This window comes from Otolemur garnettii, unplaced genomic scaffold, assembly GCF_000181295.1.
Source record: "Otolemur garnettii isolate 467f Iridium unplaced genomic scaffold, OtoGar3 scaffold00028, whole genome shotgun sequence".
Taxonomy (NCBI): Eukaryota; Metazoa; Chordata; class Mammalia; order Primates; family Galagidae; genus Otolemur; species Otolemur garnettii.
The window spans coordinates 11991180-12010276 of record NW_003852423.1 but is presented as its reverse complement, the minus strand read 5'-3'; the positions used below and the strand labels follow the sequence as shown (position 1 = coordinate 12010276).

At 39.2% G+C, this 19097-nt stretch overlaps 1 protein-coding gene across 1 annotated transcript; it reads left to right on the top strand.

Annotated features, from left to right (window-relative positions):
* The first annotated feature begins 1572 nt into the window (after positions 1-1572).
* Positions 1573-14387, top strand: FKBP14 (FK506 binding protein 14). The gene is made up of 4 exons (XM_012804346.1): positions 1573-1915; positions 6413-6564; positions 10730-10857; positions 13944-14387. Exons 1-4 carry the CDS (start codon positions 1719-1721, stop codon positions 14100-14102), a joined length of 636 nt encoding a protein of 211 aa, XP_012659800.1. The 5' UTR covers positions 1573-1718; the 3' UTR covers positions 14103-14387.
* The last annotated feature ends 4710 nt before the right edge of the window (positions 14388-19097 follow it).

Genomic DNA, 19097 nt, shown 5'->3' with positions numbered 1-19097 from the left:
GCCCAGTGCGTCTCGCTCGCGCCGGTTCCCAAAATCCAGCCCGGGGTTTCCCGGCGGCGCGGCTGACGTGGAGGGAAAGGCCAGCCGGGAAATTGAGTCCTGGGAAGAAGGTTTGTGAGTAGGCAGTGAGAATGCAAGAGAGACGCCCCCAAGACAATACTGGGACACAGTTCTGACTGTAAATAGTGTCCTAAGAGTAGACTCCCCGCTCCCGATCTTTGGACATCTTCCGGACCGCTTACGATACCCTCTGTGTTCTAGTCCCCAGGGTCCCTTTCGTATATGGGCGCTATCTAATCCCCCACACCTTAGGTACTCGACCAGGGAGCGTAGAAGATGATTGGAATTTTAGGATAGAATACTGTGAGGCCAGTCAGGGTAAACAGGGCTCCAAACTCCGAGCTGCGCTGCGCTACTGGAACTGCAGTTGATAGACCCGGAGAGTTGACATCACTAGGGGCTTATTAGAAAAGCAGAATCTCGCCCCAAGCCCAGACCTCCTGAACCAAAATCTGCATTTTAACAGGGTCCCCAAGGGATTCCTAAGTCTCTAAAGTGGACTGTGCTAAGGATATTTGACAAGGAAAAATGTTAACTGGAAAGAGGCGAGAAAAGTGTACAATCCATATGCTTAGGTATACGTCACAGATGCATGCACCGCAAGGTCAGGGTGATTGTGATTACTCGTGGTCGGTGGCATTAGAGGCGATCTTTCTTTTTCTTTAGTGTAAGGTCACTTCCAGGTTTAGTAAATAGAAATACAGAACAATTATTTGTTATTTATCTGAAATTCAAATTTTATTCGGCTCCTATATTTTATCTGGAAATCCTATTGCTTTCCAGTTTCTTACAAATCAATGACCACGTCTTCAAAACAGAGGTCTGCATGTCTTTACCCATAATTTACCTCTAAACTGAGAACGCTTAAGAGAGAATGATTAGCAGCCACAACATTACGCGGTGCTATGGAATGAACCAGACATGGTTTGAAGGCGGAGCTCAATTGTTTTGGGGTAAAATGACCTTAAGTAGGACACTTAATCTCGTCTAAACTAAATTTACTTATCTTTTAAGGAATGCACTTTGTGAACCCTAAAGCACTAAATCTTTATACTGTAAATTATTAAACAATTTCGGAAACGCCAAGATTATAGCACCTTGTGCGGGGGTCCCTATCCAACGGCGAAAGTAAACAAGTCCTTCCTGGAACCCCTGTGGTTCCATCTGTCCCCAGGACTCTTCCTAGTTTACTCAGTCTGGGTTCTTTACAGGGGTTTAGTCTGCAGAGTTTCCGGTTAGCTCCACACTCCTACCCTCTCCGAGAGTCAGGGTTTGTTCTGTTTCCTAATCCGCCCAGCTCTAGGACCCGGGGAGTGGTTGGCCGCCTAGCGGCTGCTTTGCGCAACCCAACGGTGGATTCCACTGATCATTGGCTTGAGGGGTGCCTGAGGGACGGCGCTGCAAGCCAATGGAAAGCCGCCCTTTCCAGACGCCAGAGTTGTCAGAGCCAGTCAGGCCTGGCTTTAGTTTAACCCTTTAAAGGTGAGTTCGAAGTGCGTGGGAAAGTTATGTGTAGTAAATGTGCCACGTCTTCTAGGGAGGGGAGCCCTGAACTTGAGAGAGGTCGTTGTCCCTAAGCCTTTAACTACATTCTTAACTCTATGAAGTCAAGGGTCCTTTCTCTGTTTTCGTAGGGACTTCTGTCCCGCTTCAGCAACATGAAGCTTTTCTTGTGGAACACGGTCTTGATGCTATTAGTCACTTCTTTGATTGGGGCTCTCATCCCTGAACCAGAAGTGAAAATTGAAGTTCTCCAGAAGCCATTCATCTGCCATCGAAAAACCAAAGGAGGCGATTTGATGTTGGTCCACTATGAAGGCTACTTAGAAAAGGATGGCTCTTTATTTCACTCCACGTAAGTAATTACGTCCTGCTTGTAAAGTAATGAAGAACCCCCACCAACTCTCCAGCGGGAAAGTACCATGAACCTGGTTTTACACGTCTTTTAAAAAACTGAAATATCTTATTTTCTTCTTTGAGGTAAAGGAAATTGTTTAAAGCCAATTCTGTGTATAATGAGACAGCTCCTTAAAAGTATTATTGGAAACATATGGTCTGGATAAAGCGGTTCCTTTTTTATTATGAAAATTAGAACTAGAATCTTTGAAATATCGCAGAAATATCTAAACGTATAATTTATGCAGTAAGTAGAAAGAGCTCGAAAGAATTCGGGTATCTCAAACTCCATTCCTTAAGAGAAAATGACTCGATTCCATTTTTAATTTGGTATAGGTGATATTTACTTAAAACTTTCTCAGCAACTTAACACAATACATAATCACTTTTTTGCTTGTTGATAGATACATTATACTAACGCGATTTCATTAACCTATTTAACTTTTGTTCTGACAATTGACATTTGGTCAAGCCACAGAACCATGATTTCTATAGTTATTTGCTTCTTTCTGGAAAGTGAGCCTTCACTGATGGGGTGGGTGTGGTTATAGAAGTTTACCTGAAAGACTTTCAGATGGATACACTGTACTTTCTATTCTGTAAACAAAGAAATTGCAACATGGAAACCGTTTACAAGTGTAACGATTTCCAGTTAGGCATTGGTTATAATTTGTTACATTTCAAAACTATTTAGTAAGCATTTCCTTTATATTAGGCTCTGTACAAGGGAGATTTTAAAATGTTGGCTTTTAATCATCCCCATTTATTAATTTATCTATCAAACTCCTTTTGAATGGCCATAAGTCAGGCCCTAAAGATGCAAAAATGGGCTCGGCACCTATAGCTCAACCGGCTAGGGCGCCAGCCACGTACACCTAAGGTGGCAGGTTTGAATCCCCAGCCCGGACCCGCCAAACAACAATGACGGCTGCAACCAAAAGATAGCCGGGAGTTGTGGCGGGCGCCTGTGATCCCAGCTACTTGGGAGGCGGAGGCAGGAGACTCGCTTGAGCCCAGGAGTTGGAGGTTGCTGTGAGCTGTAATGCCACGGCACTCTACCCAGGGGGACAGCTTGAGGCTCTGTCTCAAAAGAAAAAAAAAAAAAAAAACAATAAAGATGCAAAAATGGCTAGGAGTAGGTTCTTGTCCTCTACCAGACACCATGTGGAAGGGAGGAAGACAAGTAAATAACTCAGTGATGTAAAACACAGAATATTCAAAGTGCTAGCAAAATGTAACAAAGCTAGAAATTAGTTATGCTGTGAAAAGTGGGAGGAAAAAAAGACCCATAAGTTAGATGGGCCTTAAAAAATGAAGTAGAATGGGAGGAGCAAGGTGTTGCAGGTAGAAGGAATGGCATGAACTAAAAACAGTAAAGCTTCATGGTCTGTCATAGACCTTATTTTTGATAAAATGACTTTTTTGGACATTCAGGCCAAGTCTGTTGTGGAGTCTGAGGGAAGTGAATGGCACTCTTTGAATTCCTATAGCCCTGGTAAAAAGATAGCTTTGCATAGAATTCTCAGTAGCCCTTTCCTCTTCTGAATAAGGCAGGTGCCATAATGCACATTAAACAATGTTGTGATTTGCATTTTAAAATTTCAATTACATTCTTTAGTATGGTCTCTTTTAGAATCAGCCTGATTTCTTTCAGATCTCAAAACCCAAAATCTGTGCCAACTTTAGTGATATCCATGGGATATTATTTAGCAACTCATTAATACTTCCACTGATGAGGGGACTGTAGTCATGAGCTTTTAAATAAATGATGAGAAGCAGCTAACTTGTGTATATTATGAAATGATCAGTCCATAAAGCATATTTGCCACTTCTAGAACCACATAGCTTATGTGGTAAATAGCTACAGTGAGCAATGTGCCAAAACTGTAGGTCAGTGCTGGGAAATAGATTATTTCTTCCTTCTTTTTTCTTTACTAGCATTCCCAGCTTTTCTACAGTTAGTATTTTGTTACTTTGATCATGGGAGTAAATTAAAGAAACCAGGAAGAAATGGCATTTACCTGGCTTTACTAACCATGGTACTCATAAAACCTAGTAGAGTGACTTCTTATTTTCATCTGCAAGATATCCTTGAACAGAATACTTTTCTTATTTGACCAAAAGGAGCTCAACCTTCCCAGTTATATGGCACATTGGTTTTCTTTTTTCTTTATTTCTTTTTTTTCCTCTCTCTCTTATTTGAGACAGAGTCTCACTTTGTTGCCCTAGGTAGAGTGCCCTGGGGTCACAGCTCACACCAACCTCAAACTCTTAGGCTTTAGAGATCCACTGGCCTCAGCTTCCTGGAGTAGCTGGTACTATTGGCACCTGCCACAACGCCTGGCTAGTTTTTCTATTTTTAATAGAGATGATGGGGTCTCTCTCTCTTGCTCAGGGTGGTCTCAAGCAATTCACCTGCCTCAACCTCCCACAGTACAAGAATTACAGGCGTGGGCCACCTTGCCTGACTGCCAGGTTGGTTTTCTTAGGCTAGCCTCTCTTTAGCTCATCAGTTAGGACATCTTGACTATTTCTTTCCTCCCTGGTTCTTGAGGGGCCATTCTTACAGACTCCCCTACATACCCTCACAGAAGGACCCCTCGAGAGGGAACTTGGTCAGGATCTGAGTGGGGATTCAATGGTGAAACACATCCTTTTCCACCCATCAGTGCCATCAGCAGGCCATAGATTAAGACAGTTTGTATGCAAGTTACAGTGGCTGTGCTCCTGACTCTCCATGTTCATATGCATATGGACCCACATGTGCTAGCAGCAAATTCTCCTCAACCTCTCATGAACTTTCTTAAACTCAACCACTTTCCATTATTTTCTCCCTGTTCTGCAACCTACAGGGCTTCCTGGATGGCCATAACTTAGTGGTTAAGAACTTGAACTTTGGGCTCGGCGCCTGTGGCTCAAGCGGCTAAGGCGCCAGCCACAAACACCTAAGGTGGCGGGTTCCAATCCCCAGCCCGGGTCTGCCAAACAACAATGATGGCTGCAACCAACAAATGGCCAGGCGTTGTGGCGGGCGCCTGTGGTCCCAGCTACTTGGGAGGCTGAGGCAGGAGACTCGCTTGAGCCCAGGAGTTGGAGGTTGCTGTGAGCGTGATGCCATGGCACTCTACCCAGGGGGACAGCTTGAGGCTCCGTCTCAAAAAAAAAGAACTTGAACTTTGGAGTTAGATCAAAGACTGTTTCCTCATCTATATGATGGAGAAATAATGGTGCTTACATCATAGGATTACTGTTAGAGTTAAAAGAGGCAAAACAAATTGGGGTAATACCTGGTATACAGCAAATGCTCAAATGGTAGTTACCCTTTCCATTCCAATTTTTCTAGCTGGGCTCAGTGGCTCATACCTGTAATCCTAGCACTCTGGGAGGCTGAGGCAGGTGGACCACTTGAGCTCACAAGTTCAAGACCAGCCTGAACAAAAGTAAGACCCCATCTCTACTAAAAATAGAAAAACAGGCAAGAGGATCACTTGAGCACAAGAGATGGAGGTTGCTGTGAGCTATGACAACATGGCACTCTACCTAGGGCAACAGCTTGAGACTCTGTCTCAAAAAAAAGAAAGAAAGAAAGAAAATGGTTTTTGTCCTTCCACCTTTCTCATTTCTTCTGCTGCAAACTATACAATCCTTTGTTGATTTTTGTTTTTCATTTTGCTTTATAAAATGTTTCTTCCCTTTTAGCCTTTCCTCAGCAGTAGAAGATGATGGTCTCCCCCCTTTTTGAATTTCTGTTCCTAATATTGCTCACAAGCTGAGTGATGAGATTAAGAAAGAAAAGTGCGTCTGCATTTTTTCTCCACTCTCCTTCTTATCTCATGAGTAAAGGATGTAGCTCTTCACAACTGCAACTTCCATCATTCAGAAGAATATTCTCCACCATTTGTAGGACCTCCTTGTAAATCCATAACTTCCACACTACTGATCACCTGTGTCCCCTCTTCCCATCAATCTTGTGTATTCTAAAATAACTGTCAGTTTTTTAAATTGAACAGGCTAGTTATTCTTTCTATAACTAGTGATCAACTATGTTTGGGGGCCAAAGAATGCACTCAGCCTTGTCACTAACCTCTCGTTATGGAATGAGAGGCACAAAAGAAAAGTGTGTCAGATGTCATCCAACAGAGGAATGGAACAGGAAAATCATCAAGGTCAGACACAGGATAGGAAAGGGTTTTTAATTGTTGGACTGTTATTCCCTCCGACCTACTCAGGCTGAGTCACCTGTGTGAAATTTCTATCCAGAAAGATAAGCAGTGAATTGGAGTACTATTAAGTTGACCTGTAGGTGTGTGTGTGTGCAAATAAGGAATTACTGTTTTCACTAATTTTCAAGCTAGTAATCTTAACCATTTATAAGTGGAGAAAATGTACTAAATCAATTTTTTACAAGTTACTACAGAGTTCTTATATGGTTTTTTTTTTTTTTTTTCTGTCACAGTCACAAACATAACAATGGTCAGCCCATTTGGTTTACTCTGGGCATCCTGGAGGCTCTGAAAGGTTGGGACCAGGGTTTGAAAGGAATGTGTGTCGGAGAGAAGAGAAAGCTCATCATCCCTCCTGCCCTGGGCTATGGAAAAGAAGGAAAAGGTAATAGCACTTCTGTATTTCTGACTACAGCACTAGAGTTCCTTGTCTGTGAATTAAGAGACGGAAGTTAGAGTAACTACTAGGGTATATTTTTCCCTCTTAGAAGTAAATAGGGTGCTTATATTCCTTTAGGAAATATAATTGTATCTTTATTATAAATTGAAATGACCATTTAAAGCTATAATGTCTAAACTGGCAACTAAGCTAACAGTGAAACAGGTTCTGGAAACTTGCACTCGAAAAATCCTGTTCATCAGTGCAGTTTTTAAAATTGTAATAAAATGTATGTTACGTAATATTTACCATTTGAATCATTTTTAAGCATACAGTTCAGTAGCATTCAATACTTTCATGTCATTGAGCTACCATCACCACTATCCATCTCCAGAACTTTTGGATCCTCCCCTAAATGGAAACTTATCAATTTTTTCCTTTTTTGTTTTTTGAGACCCTGGATGGAATGCTGTGGCCTCATAATTTGAGGTTACAGTAACCTCAAATTCCTGGGCTCAAGCGATCTTCTTGCCTCAGCCTCCCAAGTAGCTAGGACTCCAGATGCCTACTATAACACCTGACTAGTTTTTTTATTTTTAGCAAAAATGAGATCTTGTTCTTGCTCAGAGGAGTCTCAAACTCCTGAGCTCAGGAATCCACCCATCTCAGCCTCTCAGAGTGCTGTGTACCCAGTCTCACTAATTTGTTTTAACAATTCAAAAGAAAGATCACTCAATATAAGTGAACATTGAAATGTGGATATTTCAGGCCCTAAATGTGTTTTAGATAGCTGTATATGACTCATGAAAATGAAGTATCCTGCAGCAAATGCTTACTGGGGGTTCTTTTCATTCCTAGTTTAAAATTTATTTATAAAGCTCTTAACTATTTAAAGAACAAATGGAATGACATGAAATGAGCTTAGTTCTCCCTGTGTCACAGAGCAGAAGCAAGGTGACTAGCTGTTCCAGAGAACTTTTGTGTTAGTTTGTTTCAGGGTAGGGACCTACAGTTGGTGTCCAAGTGGGAACCCCTGCATGTTTCCAAAAGGCGATTTGATGATATGTATTAGGAGATCTGAAGATGTTTACACGAATTTTTCTATAATTCCTTTATAGGAATCTAACTTAAGGGAATAATCAGATATCAGGAGAAAGATTTGGGAAAGGGGATGCCCTTCACTAGGCTGTCTCTAATGACAAGAAAAGGGAACTGACCTAAGTGTGTAATGATAAGGATCTAATTAAAATATGGCATAGTTCCTTAAATGGCATTTTTTATGGATTTAAAAAATTATACCCAAAATGTGTGTGATACAACATTGTACTATATAAAAGTAGAAAATAAAGCTATAGAGTCCTATAGTATGATAGTAAGTGTAAGAAAAAAGTACATACACATAGAAAGTCAAATGCAAAGAAATAAGAATGTTAACAAGAAACTGTGATACTAGGAATGTATTTATTTCTGGTCTATCTTTCAAATTCTCTACAGTGAGTATGTATTACTTAGGTAATGAAGAAAATACATGTTTAAAGTGGTGATCAGAACCAGACAGAAAACCACTCTGATATAGAAGTATAAATACAGACTTCACAGCATCCTTAGGTCTAGGAGTAACCATTGACAACGTGGGCAGCATTCTCAGCCCCGGTTTCCTGAGAAGGAAAATAGGGTCCCACGGAAAATGCCAATGTGAGGCATTATATATTCTAAAGTGAAACTAACTGCAAGGGACTAGGATTTACTAACCAAACTCAATGCTTATTTTCATATTAATTCTCTTTAGAGAAAACAACCAAGTGTCTACAAAATGTTTCTCTGATACCTAAAGGTATTCTTTTACGTTCCTGTATCTTTATCATCTTACCTTTAACATTTATATCAGTAGCCCCACCTTATCTGCAGTTTCATATTCTGTGGTTTTAGTTATCTGTGGTCAACAGCAGTCTGAAAATACTAAGAGATTTTGAGAGAGAGAGAAAAGAGAGACAAGGAGGGGCCATATGCACCTGACTGTCATTACGATGTATCGTTAAAATTGTTCTATTTTATTATTGTTGTTGCTAATCTCTTATTGTTCCTAATTTATAAATTAAATATTATCATAGGTATGTATGTACAGGGAAAAGCACATGTAGGGTTTGGTACAGCCACAGTTTCAGGCATTCACTGGGGGTTTGGAATGTATTCTTTGTAGATAAGGGGGGACCACTCTAGGTAGTACTAATCCACTACTCTTTCTCCATCCTATGTTTATGTCAGTTTTACTTCCTAATAGTTAGAGACCTACATTTGAGCCATTTCCTTCAAACTGACTGCCATGAAACTAATTCTTCTAATATGTACTTACCAACAATTTTGTAGTCTTTTAGTACACGCTTGCATGCCTCCTTTGGGAAGACCCCAGTTTTATCAATGACCTAGTACGTGTCCCTTCTCTGTCTAGAGCTGGAATGGTAAGTTTCAGCACACAATGTAAGTGTTTTTCTCTTCAGAACTTACAAATGCTCTTTCATGGAATATGTGGGATGAGGGGATGACTAAGAATTATTTAGCATGTTTACCCAGACCTGCGTGTTAGATATAAAGAAACAAGTTGGGAAGTAATCATCTGTGCTTCCCAGGGGGCTCTTAATGGTTCTATTGTTTGTTTTAGATCCCTAGGACTTTAACTTTTTAAAAGTTCTTATTTCCCTTCTTAGAAAGTCATTTCCCTCCTATGAAATGTTTTCAACGTATGTATGTATAATGTTCTATAGGAGAGGGGTGTTTTCTAACTTTTTGAAATTATTGAATACATGTCTTTACAGTATATCATTGAAGTTGTCCTATTTTATTATTGCCATTGTCAAGTCTCTTATTGTGCCTAATTTATAAATTAAACATTATCATAGGTATGTATGTATGGATGGATGGATTATTTTTAAAGCCTGTAAAAAAATTATATCTCATTAACATGTTTTGGGAGCTGGCTATTTGTCAAGAATAATGCTAAGCATTTTGCATAGGTTCTCTCCCTTTACAAACTCCCAACAGATTCATGAGGTGGAAAATAGTATCTTAATTTATAGATGAGGAGGCTCGGCGCCTGTGGCTCAAGTGGCTAAGGCGCCAGCCACATACACCTAAGGTGGCGGGTTGGAATCCAGCCCGGGCCCACCAAAAACAATAATGACAGCTGCAACCAAAAAATAGCCGGGCACTGTGGGGGGTGCCTGTGGTCCCAGCTACTTGGGAGGCTGAGGCAGGAGACTCGCTTGAGCCCAGGAGTTGGAGATTGCTACAGCACTCTACCCAGGGGGATAGCTTGAGGCTCTGACTCAAAAAAAAAAAAAATTATAGGTGAGGAAACTGAGGCTTAGAGTTGGGCAGATGTAAACTTCAATCTCAGTCAGTATGATCAGACCTCATTCAATTATATACTGCCTCCCAGTGGTGGAAATAAAGTACTACATGTACTTTTGGGATAGGACTTTCTTTTTTTTTTTTTTTTTTTTTTTGAGACAGAGCCTCAAGCTGTCCCCCTGGACAGAGTGCCATGGCATCACGCTCACAGCAACCTCCAACTCCTGGGCTCAAGCGAGTCTCCTGCCTCCGCCTCCCAAGTAGCTGGGACCACAGGCGCCCACCACAACGCCCGGCTATTTTTTGGTTGCAGCGATCATTGTTGTTTGGCGGGTCCGGGCTGGGGATTCGAACCCGCCACCTTAGGTGTACGTGGCTGGCGCCTTTGCCGGTTGAGCTATAGGCGCTGAGCCGGGATAGGACTTTCTGACCCCAAAATTAGTAAATTGCTTGTAATATAATTAATACTGAATTACAGAAAGCTTTTAAGTCACTTTTTGATATATCGTATGTAATATCTTAGTTATATTTGAAATGTACTACCTAGGCCATTATGTATATCTGAGTGTGTGTGTTTCCAATAGCTAAGCCAGAAACAGAAAGGTTTTGTTCTGTTAGTTTGGAGTATTCCTTCTTTTACTCTATTCTGTTAGACCAAGTAAAAAGATGTAGTAATTTAGTATAAGCAATTTTCACTATACATGATAATCTTAGGAAGGCTTTTTAATTCAGCAAAAAAAAATTGTTCATTACCATTAGTTTTCTATTATTAAAACTTTTGGATCTTTTGAATAAAACTGTTCCCCTTGTCTCCTCATGTCAGGTAAAATTCCTCCAGAGAGTACACTGATATTCAACATTGATCTCCTGGAGATTCGAAATGGACCAAGATCCCATGAATCATTCCAAGAAATGGACCTTAATGATGACTGGAAACTCTCCAAAGATGAGGTGACCCTCTTCCTGTCCTTCCCTCCCTCCTTCCTGTCACCTTTTTAAAAATATATTTTTAAAATTTATTTTTATGGGTAAATGTTATTTATTTATACCTTTTTAAAAAATTCTGATGTTGGCTGAACTTGGTGGCTTACACCTGTAAAATCCTAACACTTAGGGGAAGCTAAGGTAGGAGGATTGCTTGAGCTCAGGAGTTCAAGACCTGCCTGAGCAAGAGTGAGACCCTGTCTCTACTAAAAATAGAAAAATTAGCCGGGAGTCATGGGGGGTACCTATAGTTCCAACTACTCAGGAGGCTGAGGCAGGAGGATGGCTTGAGTCCAGGAGTTTGAGGTTGCTGTGAGCTAGATTGATGCTACAGCATTCTACCCAGGGCAACAGAGTGAGACTTTGTCTCAAAAAAATAAAATAAAATGCTGATGCTTTGGAAGTTTACTTTTTCATAGGAAACACTATTTTGGAGAGAAATATACTGAGACTTAAAAAGCACCATTCAGGCATTTACTTTTTTACTTTCACCGCAGTGCTTAAGGCTCACTGTATCTTATCCTGACCCTGGTGTCTTTGGAAGGTCCAATTTGGCCAATCCAATTCCCATTTACTATTTCTGCCTAAGAAACTAGATGTCCTAAGAAATAGCTCGTGTGAAGAATTTCTGTTAAAAACTTTAGATTAGCTATTAAATGCATTTTATAGAGATTTCCTAGCAATTACCAGCAAGGAATTTACATGTTCAGTTTTGTTTAGGTTAGCACATGGAGAAAAGACACTCCAACCTGGGTTTTCCATGGCAGGAGACTTTCCCCAGCCTTATTAAAGTCCAGGCCATTGGGCAAGGAGAAAAGGAGAGGCTTTTCCCCACAGCCATTGCTACACATTCCTGCCTTAGGCTGGCTGCTATGGAGAAAGAAGTGGAGGTAGATATTTATCCCCATGTTCTATATCAACCTACACTATCCATTCTGGCCTAGTTGGTTACATGTCAGGTCCTTTTTAATTTTATACTTTCATTAATTTCACTACTAATGGTCAAGAAATGATTAAGTCTTAAATGAATTCATTATAAACCACTGGGTCTTCATGATCTGCAGCTGTTAAATGTATAATATCTCACAGTGTTACCAGTCATATGCCTTATTCCTCTATCCCAGATAGATTTTAATGTTCTTTCATTAGAAAATATTGAATATACAGTGCATTCATATGATTCAAAGATAGCCCAGGATAAAAAGATATTTATTTAAAAGTCTTTCTCCTACCCATGTTCTCTTCTACCCGTGACCCCTTTTTCCAGCTTTATTAATCTCTTATGTATCCTTCCAGTGTTTCTCTAGGCAAATACAAGCAAACACAAACACATATTCTTATTTCCTGCTTTCTTACACAAAAGGTAGCAAACTACTCCTGTTTGGCATTTTGCTTTGTGCACACAGTCATCCTGGAGCTATATAAGATGCAGGCTACATTAATCCATATAGTTTCATCATTTTTTTAAATGTTTTTACAACTGCATTAAATCATTTGAACTTAAAAATAAACACGCACTATCTGTTTGCATGTTGGGGGTAGGGGAAAATGAAGATTTTAAATTAAAATGAAGATTGGCCCATTGGTCATTCAGAAGTATGTTGTTTAATTTCCATATAATTATAGCTGGGCATTGTGGTGGGCACCTGTGGTCCCAGCTACTCAGGAGGCTAAGGCAGGAGAATCACCTAAGCCCAAGAGCTGGAGCTTGCCGTGAGCTGTGATGCCACAGCACTCAACTGAGGGCGACAAAGTGAGACTTGGTCTCTTAAAAAAATAAAATAAAATAAAAATAATTTCCATATAATTGAACAGTTTTCACAGTTCTGGAACCATCATTCTATTCTCTGCTTATATGATGTCAACTGTTTTAATAAAAAGATGCAATAATATTAAAAAGTAAAAATAAATTAAAATGAAGATTTTAAATAGAGTAGGGATATTATTAAAAATGAAAATACGGGTTGAAGTGTATTATGGTGAATCTAGTGGGAAATTTGGAACAGTATTTTATTTGTATTTTTAAACATTTGAATGAAAAGGGAAAATTGTTGCCTTGCCACTCATCAGGCTGGACTCTGCTTTAGTTTCTGAGATTGGAAAGTTGTGATTAGGCTCAGTGAGGGTGGTATGATTATAGCCAGACCCACAGCACCTACTACTTACAGACATTTATACAAGCCAAAAATGCCATCATTTATAAAATCTGGTTTTAAGAGATATTTTTGGAATTCTGACTCATAGAAAAATAATTCTGAATAATTTAATGATCTGGCTTTATTTAGACTGAGATTAACAACAGGTGGTATGCTTTAATTGGGTATTTTCGAGACAATATAAGCTTAATATTTGATATAATCATTGTGTATATGATAAAAGCTTTATCTTTAAGTCTGAGCAGTATTTTGTGTCACCACTATGACAGTATAGCAACAGTTTTTTTTAAGATAAAAGAATTCTTATAATTCTTTTACTATCATTAGAAAAATCTCATAAAATAATCAACAATATCAACAATATGGAGTGGTGCCTGTGGCTCAGTGAGTAGGGTGCCGGCCCCATATACCGGCAGATTCAAACCTGGCCCTGGCCAAACTACCATAAAAAATAGTCAGGCATTGTGGCGGGCACCTTAGTCCCAGCTACTCGGGAGGCTGAGGCAAGAGAATTGCCTAAGCCCAAGAGCTGAAAGTTGCTGTGAGTTGTGACACCACAGCTCTACCGAGGGTGACAAAATGAGACTCTGTCTCAAAATAAAAATAAAATAATCAACAATATGTTAGGGTTTGGAATATTGAAATTGGAATATTCCTAACACAAAGAAATGTGACATGCCTAAAGTGATGATACCCCAATTACCTTCTTTTGATTATTTCACAATATATACCTGTATCAAAAAATATATGTATATGTGTATGTGTGTGTCACAAAGCAGTTGTTTAGTAGTTATTATATATAGTTAAATGAACTCCCGGTTAATGTATATGATATCGATTGGCTCAGTGTGGGCATCTTATAAATCAGAGTTATTAATGAGATCCATTATTTTGTAGGTTAAGGTGTATTTAAAGAAAGAGTTTGAGAAGCATGGTGCAGTGGTGAATGAAAGTCATCATGATGTTTTGGTGGAGGACATTTTTGACAAAGAAGATGAAGACAAAGACGGATTTATATCTGCCAGAGAATTTACATATAAGCATGATGAGTTATAGAGATATGTCTACCCATTTTATCTAATATTCATCTTTAAGTGAGGACAATCAACTTTAAAGAAAGTTGTAATTTTTAACATTGTTCTTGCTTTGTTTTTTTTATTTTTATGTATTTTTTTCTGACTCTTATTTAAAGAACCCCTTAAGATTTCAAAGTATCCATGTCTTTCTAGTAAGTTATTGGGAAGAAAAAACTAATGTGAATAGAAGACTTCTAGACTGTTTTCCACTTTTATATATGAAGATTTGTTTTACTTTTTTAGTGGTCATTTACAAATATTGCAATGGCAACATACCATGACATGAGATCAAGTTAGAGCACGAATCAGCACCCTGCATTCCTGCCTCCCTCCACTTTCTCCAAGTTAGAGACTCACATATTTGAAAAGCCTTTTGTAATAGCCCAAAGCTTGCTATTTTGACGTTATAATGAAATAGTTTACTTTACCTGCCTTTGCATCTTGAGGACAAAAGGAAAATGGTATTGGACTTTACTTGGTAACAGCTACTGCTTTACTAAAGAGAGGTGCAAGGCTGAAGTTGGTAACAAAATTAATAACTTGTATAAATATGTATGCATTGAAGCATTCTGCCTAGGACTCAAGCTGCATACAGTAACTAATGGTCTATTATGATAAATAGGACGAATCATTTATGTGTTTGTTTCTTTGTAATAAAATGCATCAAAGTATTATAGGCAAGATAGAGAGTAGTATTTATATTCAAACTTTATTTCAAATCTAGCAGATTGCCTTCCTGGTTCTTAATAGATGAAGTCTGTAACTAAGGTATTATACTATAATAATATTGTATTATAAGAGAAATTAGTAAGCCAATTAAAATTTTCCCATTTCTGCCTCATCTAAAAATGAGCAAACTGGGCCAGGTGCGGTGGCTCAACTCTCTAATCCTAGCACTCTGGGAGGCCCACGTGGGTGGATTGTCTGAGCTCACAGGTTTGAGATCAGCCTGAACCAGAGCCAGACCCTATCTCTAAACAAATAGCCAGGGGTTGTGGCAGGTGCCCATAGTCCCAGCTACTTGGAGACTAAGGCAAGAGAATCGCTTAAGCCCAAGAGTTCGAGGTTGCTGTGAGCTGTGATGCCACGGTACTATACCGAGGGTGACAAAGTGAGACCCTGTCTGTAAATAAATAAATAAATAAATAAGAGCAAACGTATAGTAGCTATATTGAATGGACTTCATCCTGGGTCAAAAAATTATTATATAATTTTATCTTAAATTAGCTTTTATACTTAATATTTTTTAAAAGTCACACATCTTCATTCATTAACATGAATATTTTATAGTTTACAAAATGATAGCAAGTACATTGTTGCCTTTGATGCTCATTGCTCTGAAGTCTATGAAAAAAGCCGGTGGATCTTACTGGAGCCATTTCACGGATGAGGAAATTATCATTCAAAGAGATTGACTGTCAAGCCCAGTGTCAACAGCACCTGGAGAGTCGGTTTCAGTCCCAAGTCCTGTTCTTCCTCTGAATGAAAAAGTGGGATTTCTCCTGAACTGTCAGACCTAATTTTCTCCTCGGTTTGTTCTTCTGTTGTTTGTCTGTGAGTCTTTATCCTCTGAGGATAGATTCATGACTATTTTTGGCACATCAGAATTCTCCCTATGATCCAGGAGTGACCCCAGTTTCATAGAATAATCTTGGAGTTAGCTCTGAATTGCCTCAAAATCCTCAAACAAGAGGTTCCAGGTGTGTGTCTTAGTTCTTTCATTCCTATTTACTTGCATGTTTTGTCAACTTATGAACAAGTATTACAATTGTATGTAGACTACTTTCACCCATTACCTATTTATATGTTTATATTTTCCTCACTAAAACATGGGAAGAATGTATGATAAAACCTCTCTCCAAAGAAATCAGCAACATCTTAAAAATTATAGTAGAACTTCTGTAAGGACTAAAAAGGATTGTAAGAAACTGGTCAACATATGGAGGTGGTGAACATAAAGGAACCATGTAAACATAGTTTACGGTCTATGAAAATTAAGTCAATGTAGGGACATGGTCAATGTAGGGAGGTGGTCAAAAACAGAGGTTCTACTGTGGCTCAAGTGGCTAAGGCACCAGCCACATACACCTGAGCTGGTGGGTTCGAATCCAGCCCGGACCCGCCAAACAATAATGACGGTTGCAACCAAAAAATAGCCAAGTGTTGTGGCGGGCATCTGTAATCCCAGCTACTTGCGAGGTGGAGGCAGGAGACTTGCTTGAGCCCAGGAGTTGGAGGTTGCTGTGAGCTGTGATGCCATAGCACTCTACCCAGGGCAACAGCTTGAGGCTCTGTCTCCAAAAAAAAACAAACAGAGGTTCTACTATGTTAAGTTATCACTGACATTTTCCTGAGCCTGGAGGAGTTATAAGCCACATTACAGAAAGTCTTTACCATACAAGGAAAGATAGTAGTCTGTCTATGGTGCTACTTTGTATAAACATTACCGATGCTACCATATCTACAGTAGAGCAGGCAAGGTAAAAAGAGTTTTGATTATTCAGGCAGCATTCTTTTTTAATCTTATATGAGTTTGCATCAGTTATCACCTAAGTATTTGGACACACGCGTGAAATGAAACATACACATAGACAATGGTTGTTTCTAAGTTAACCTGCGTTTTTGGTTTAGTTGTATCTTTGCACCTTTCCGTTAATGAGACTGATCCAGCATGAACTGTGACTTCACGTGTACAGTCACGCCTCATTTAACTTTGGGGTTTTGTTCTGAGAAGTGCGTCAGGAGAACATCACAGAGTGAAGTTAGCAGGCCTAAACAGGAGAGCCTGCGACACACCTCTAGGCTCTCTGGTACGGCCTACTGCTTCTAGGCTAAGAACCTGTACAACATGTGACTGTGCTGGAGACAACTGTAACACGATAGTATTTGTATATCCAAACATAGAAAGAGTATAGGAAAAAATATGGTGTAAGTGGTAAAAAATGGTACGCTTGTATAGGGCGCTTGTCATGAACGGAGCTTGTGGAAGTGGAAGCAGTTCTGAGTGAGTCTGTGAGTGAGCAGTGAATGAAGGAAGGGCCTAGGATCTCACTGTACACTACTGTAAACGTTAGAAACACTGTACACTTAGGCTAAGTTAAAGGTTTTTATTCAGTGACAAATGAACCTTACCTTACTGTAAATGCTTTTACTTTGTACCCTTTTTAATTTTAAAAACCGTTGTGACACTTTGGTAATGATGATGAGCTTAAAACAAACAGGTTGAACAGCTACTGCACAAAAACATTTTCTCTTCTGTCAGCCCTTTTCTACTTTTCAAAGCTTTTGATTCTTTTTTTATTTTCAAACTTTTTTTGTTAAAAATTAGGCACAAACACACATAGTAGCACAGGCCTACACGCAGTCAGCATCATCACGATGTCGCTAGGCAGTGGGAATATTTCCAGCTTCATTATAATCTGACGTGATTGCCGTCGTATATGCAGTTTGTTGACCAAAATGCAATTGTGAGGTGCAGGGCTGTCTGTAATTTGACTCATTTACACTGCTCACTGTGTCATATTTAAATTTGTCTGACTGTGTTGTCTTATTTTTTAAAATAAAGTTTATTTTAAATAAAATAAAGTAATAATTGGCTTGTGAAAAATTCTTTAAGCACCAGTTTCCTCAGAAGTTTGATTTTCTTTTTTCTTTTTTTTTCTTTTGTTCTTTCTTTCTTTTTTTTTTTTTTTTTTGGCCAGGGTTTGAACCTGCCACCTCTGGCATATGGGGCCAGCACCCTATCTTTTTGAGCCACGGGCACGACCCAGAAGTTTGATTTTCTGAACTAGTTTTCTTATGTTGAAAGTAGGTGAGGGAGCTTGACAGGTAGTGGGAGGAGAGGGGTATAGTGACACTTTGTGCTTCTGATTATTTACTCTGTTTAGATGGATTTGTAAAAAATTTAAAAAACGTGGCAACCTTACTTTTTCTCTGCCGCACTTTGGAAGAGTACAAGTTTTCTTGGACCATACATTGAACACACAAACACTAACTAAAGCTGGTGAGCAGAAAAAAGGTCTGTGCTGTACGTCCTTTCCACACTGTCTGACACTACAGATAAGCAAAAAAAAAATAAGTCCTTAAAAGTCAGCATTTTCAGCCTTAAAAAAAGATGGAGACTTTACCTCTTTTATGTTTACATGGATGGAGCTGGAACATATCCTACTTAGTGAAGTATCTCAAGAATGGAAGAAAAGTATCCAATGTACTCAGTACTATTATGAAACCAATTTACCATCACTCACACTTTCATATAAAGAATAGATCACAACTGTGTCCCAGATGAAGCGGGGAGGGGGTATGGGAGAGGAGGAGGGAGGTCGGATGGAGGGAGGGTGAATGGTGGGGTCACACCTATGGTGCATAATGCAAGGGTACATGTGGAATCTATAAAGTATAGAGTATAAATAACACAATAATTAAGTAAATGAGACGAGGTTTACATTAACTAGTGTGACGTAAACATTCCTAATTCCATATGAAACCAGCACAGTGTACCCCATAAATGCATTAATGTATACATGATCTAAAAAATAAAATAAAAATTTAAAAAATTAAATAAATAAAAGTCAGCATTTGACCAGCGGCCACAGGTTGGACACCCCTACTTTAAATGGTCTTGAAATAGAATTAAACCTTGAGCTTTAAGGGTGATATTTAATAGTGAACTTTTAGGACTGGAGTGTTTTGGGGTTTTTTTTTTTTTTTTTTGAGTGTTTTGGTTTTTGTGGGAGTGTTGGGAGAAGGAGGAGAGAGGGTGGTGGTTCTCATCACTGTTGTTTTGGTTTGGGAATTGTGGATAGCAGGCGGACATTATGATGATTCATGTCTACTGAGTAAATTAGTGCTATAAAACACCTTATGTGATTAAATTAAATGCTGAGTGGCCATAAAGACAACAAGAAACAATGATTTCTGATTCAGATGAAGTAATTAGCCATTTGGAACTTCCCTGTGGAAATGAATTTGTATA

What these genes read in the sequence shown, in the direction of transcription:
- FKBP14 (XM_012804346.1), top strand. Translation starts at nt 1,719, where the DNA reads ATGAAGCTTTTCTTGTGGAACACGGTCTTGATGCTATTAGTCACTTCT. An exon ending in GGCTCTTTATTTCACTCCAC is followed by an intron (nt 1,916 to 6,412) that starts GTAAGTAATTAC and finishes TTTCTGTCACAG; the next exon opens with TCACAAACATAACAATGGTC. An exon ending in CTATGGAAAAGAAGGAAAAG is followed by an intron (nt 6,565 to 10,729) that starts GTAATAGCACTT and finishes TCCTCATGTCAG; the next exon opens with GTAAAATTCCTCCAGAGAGT.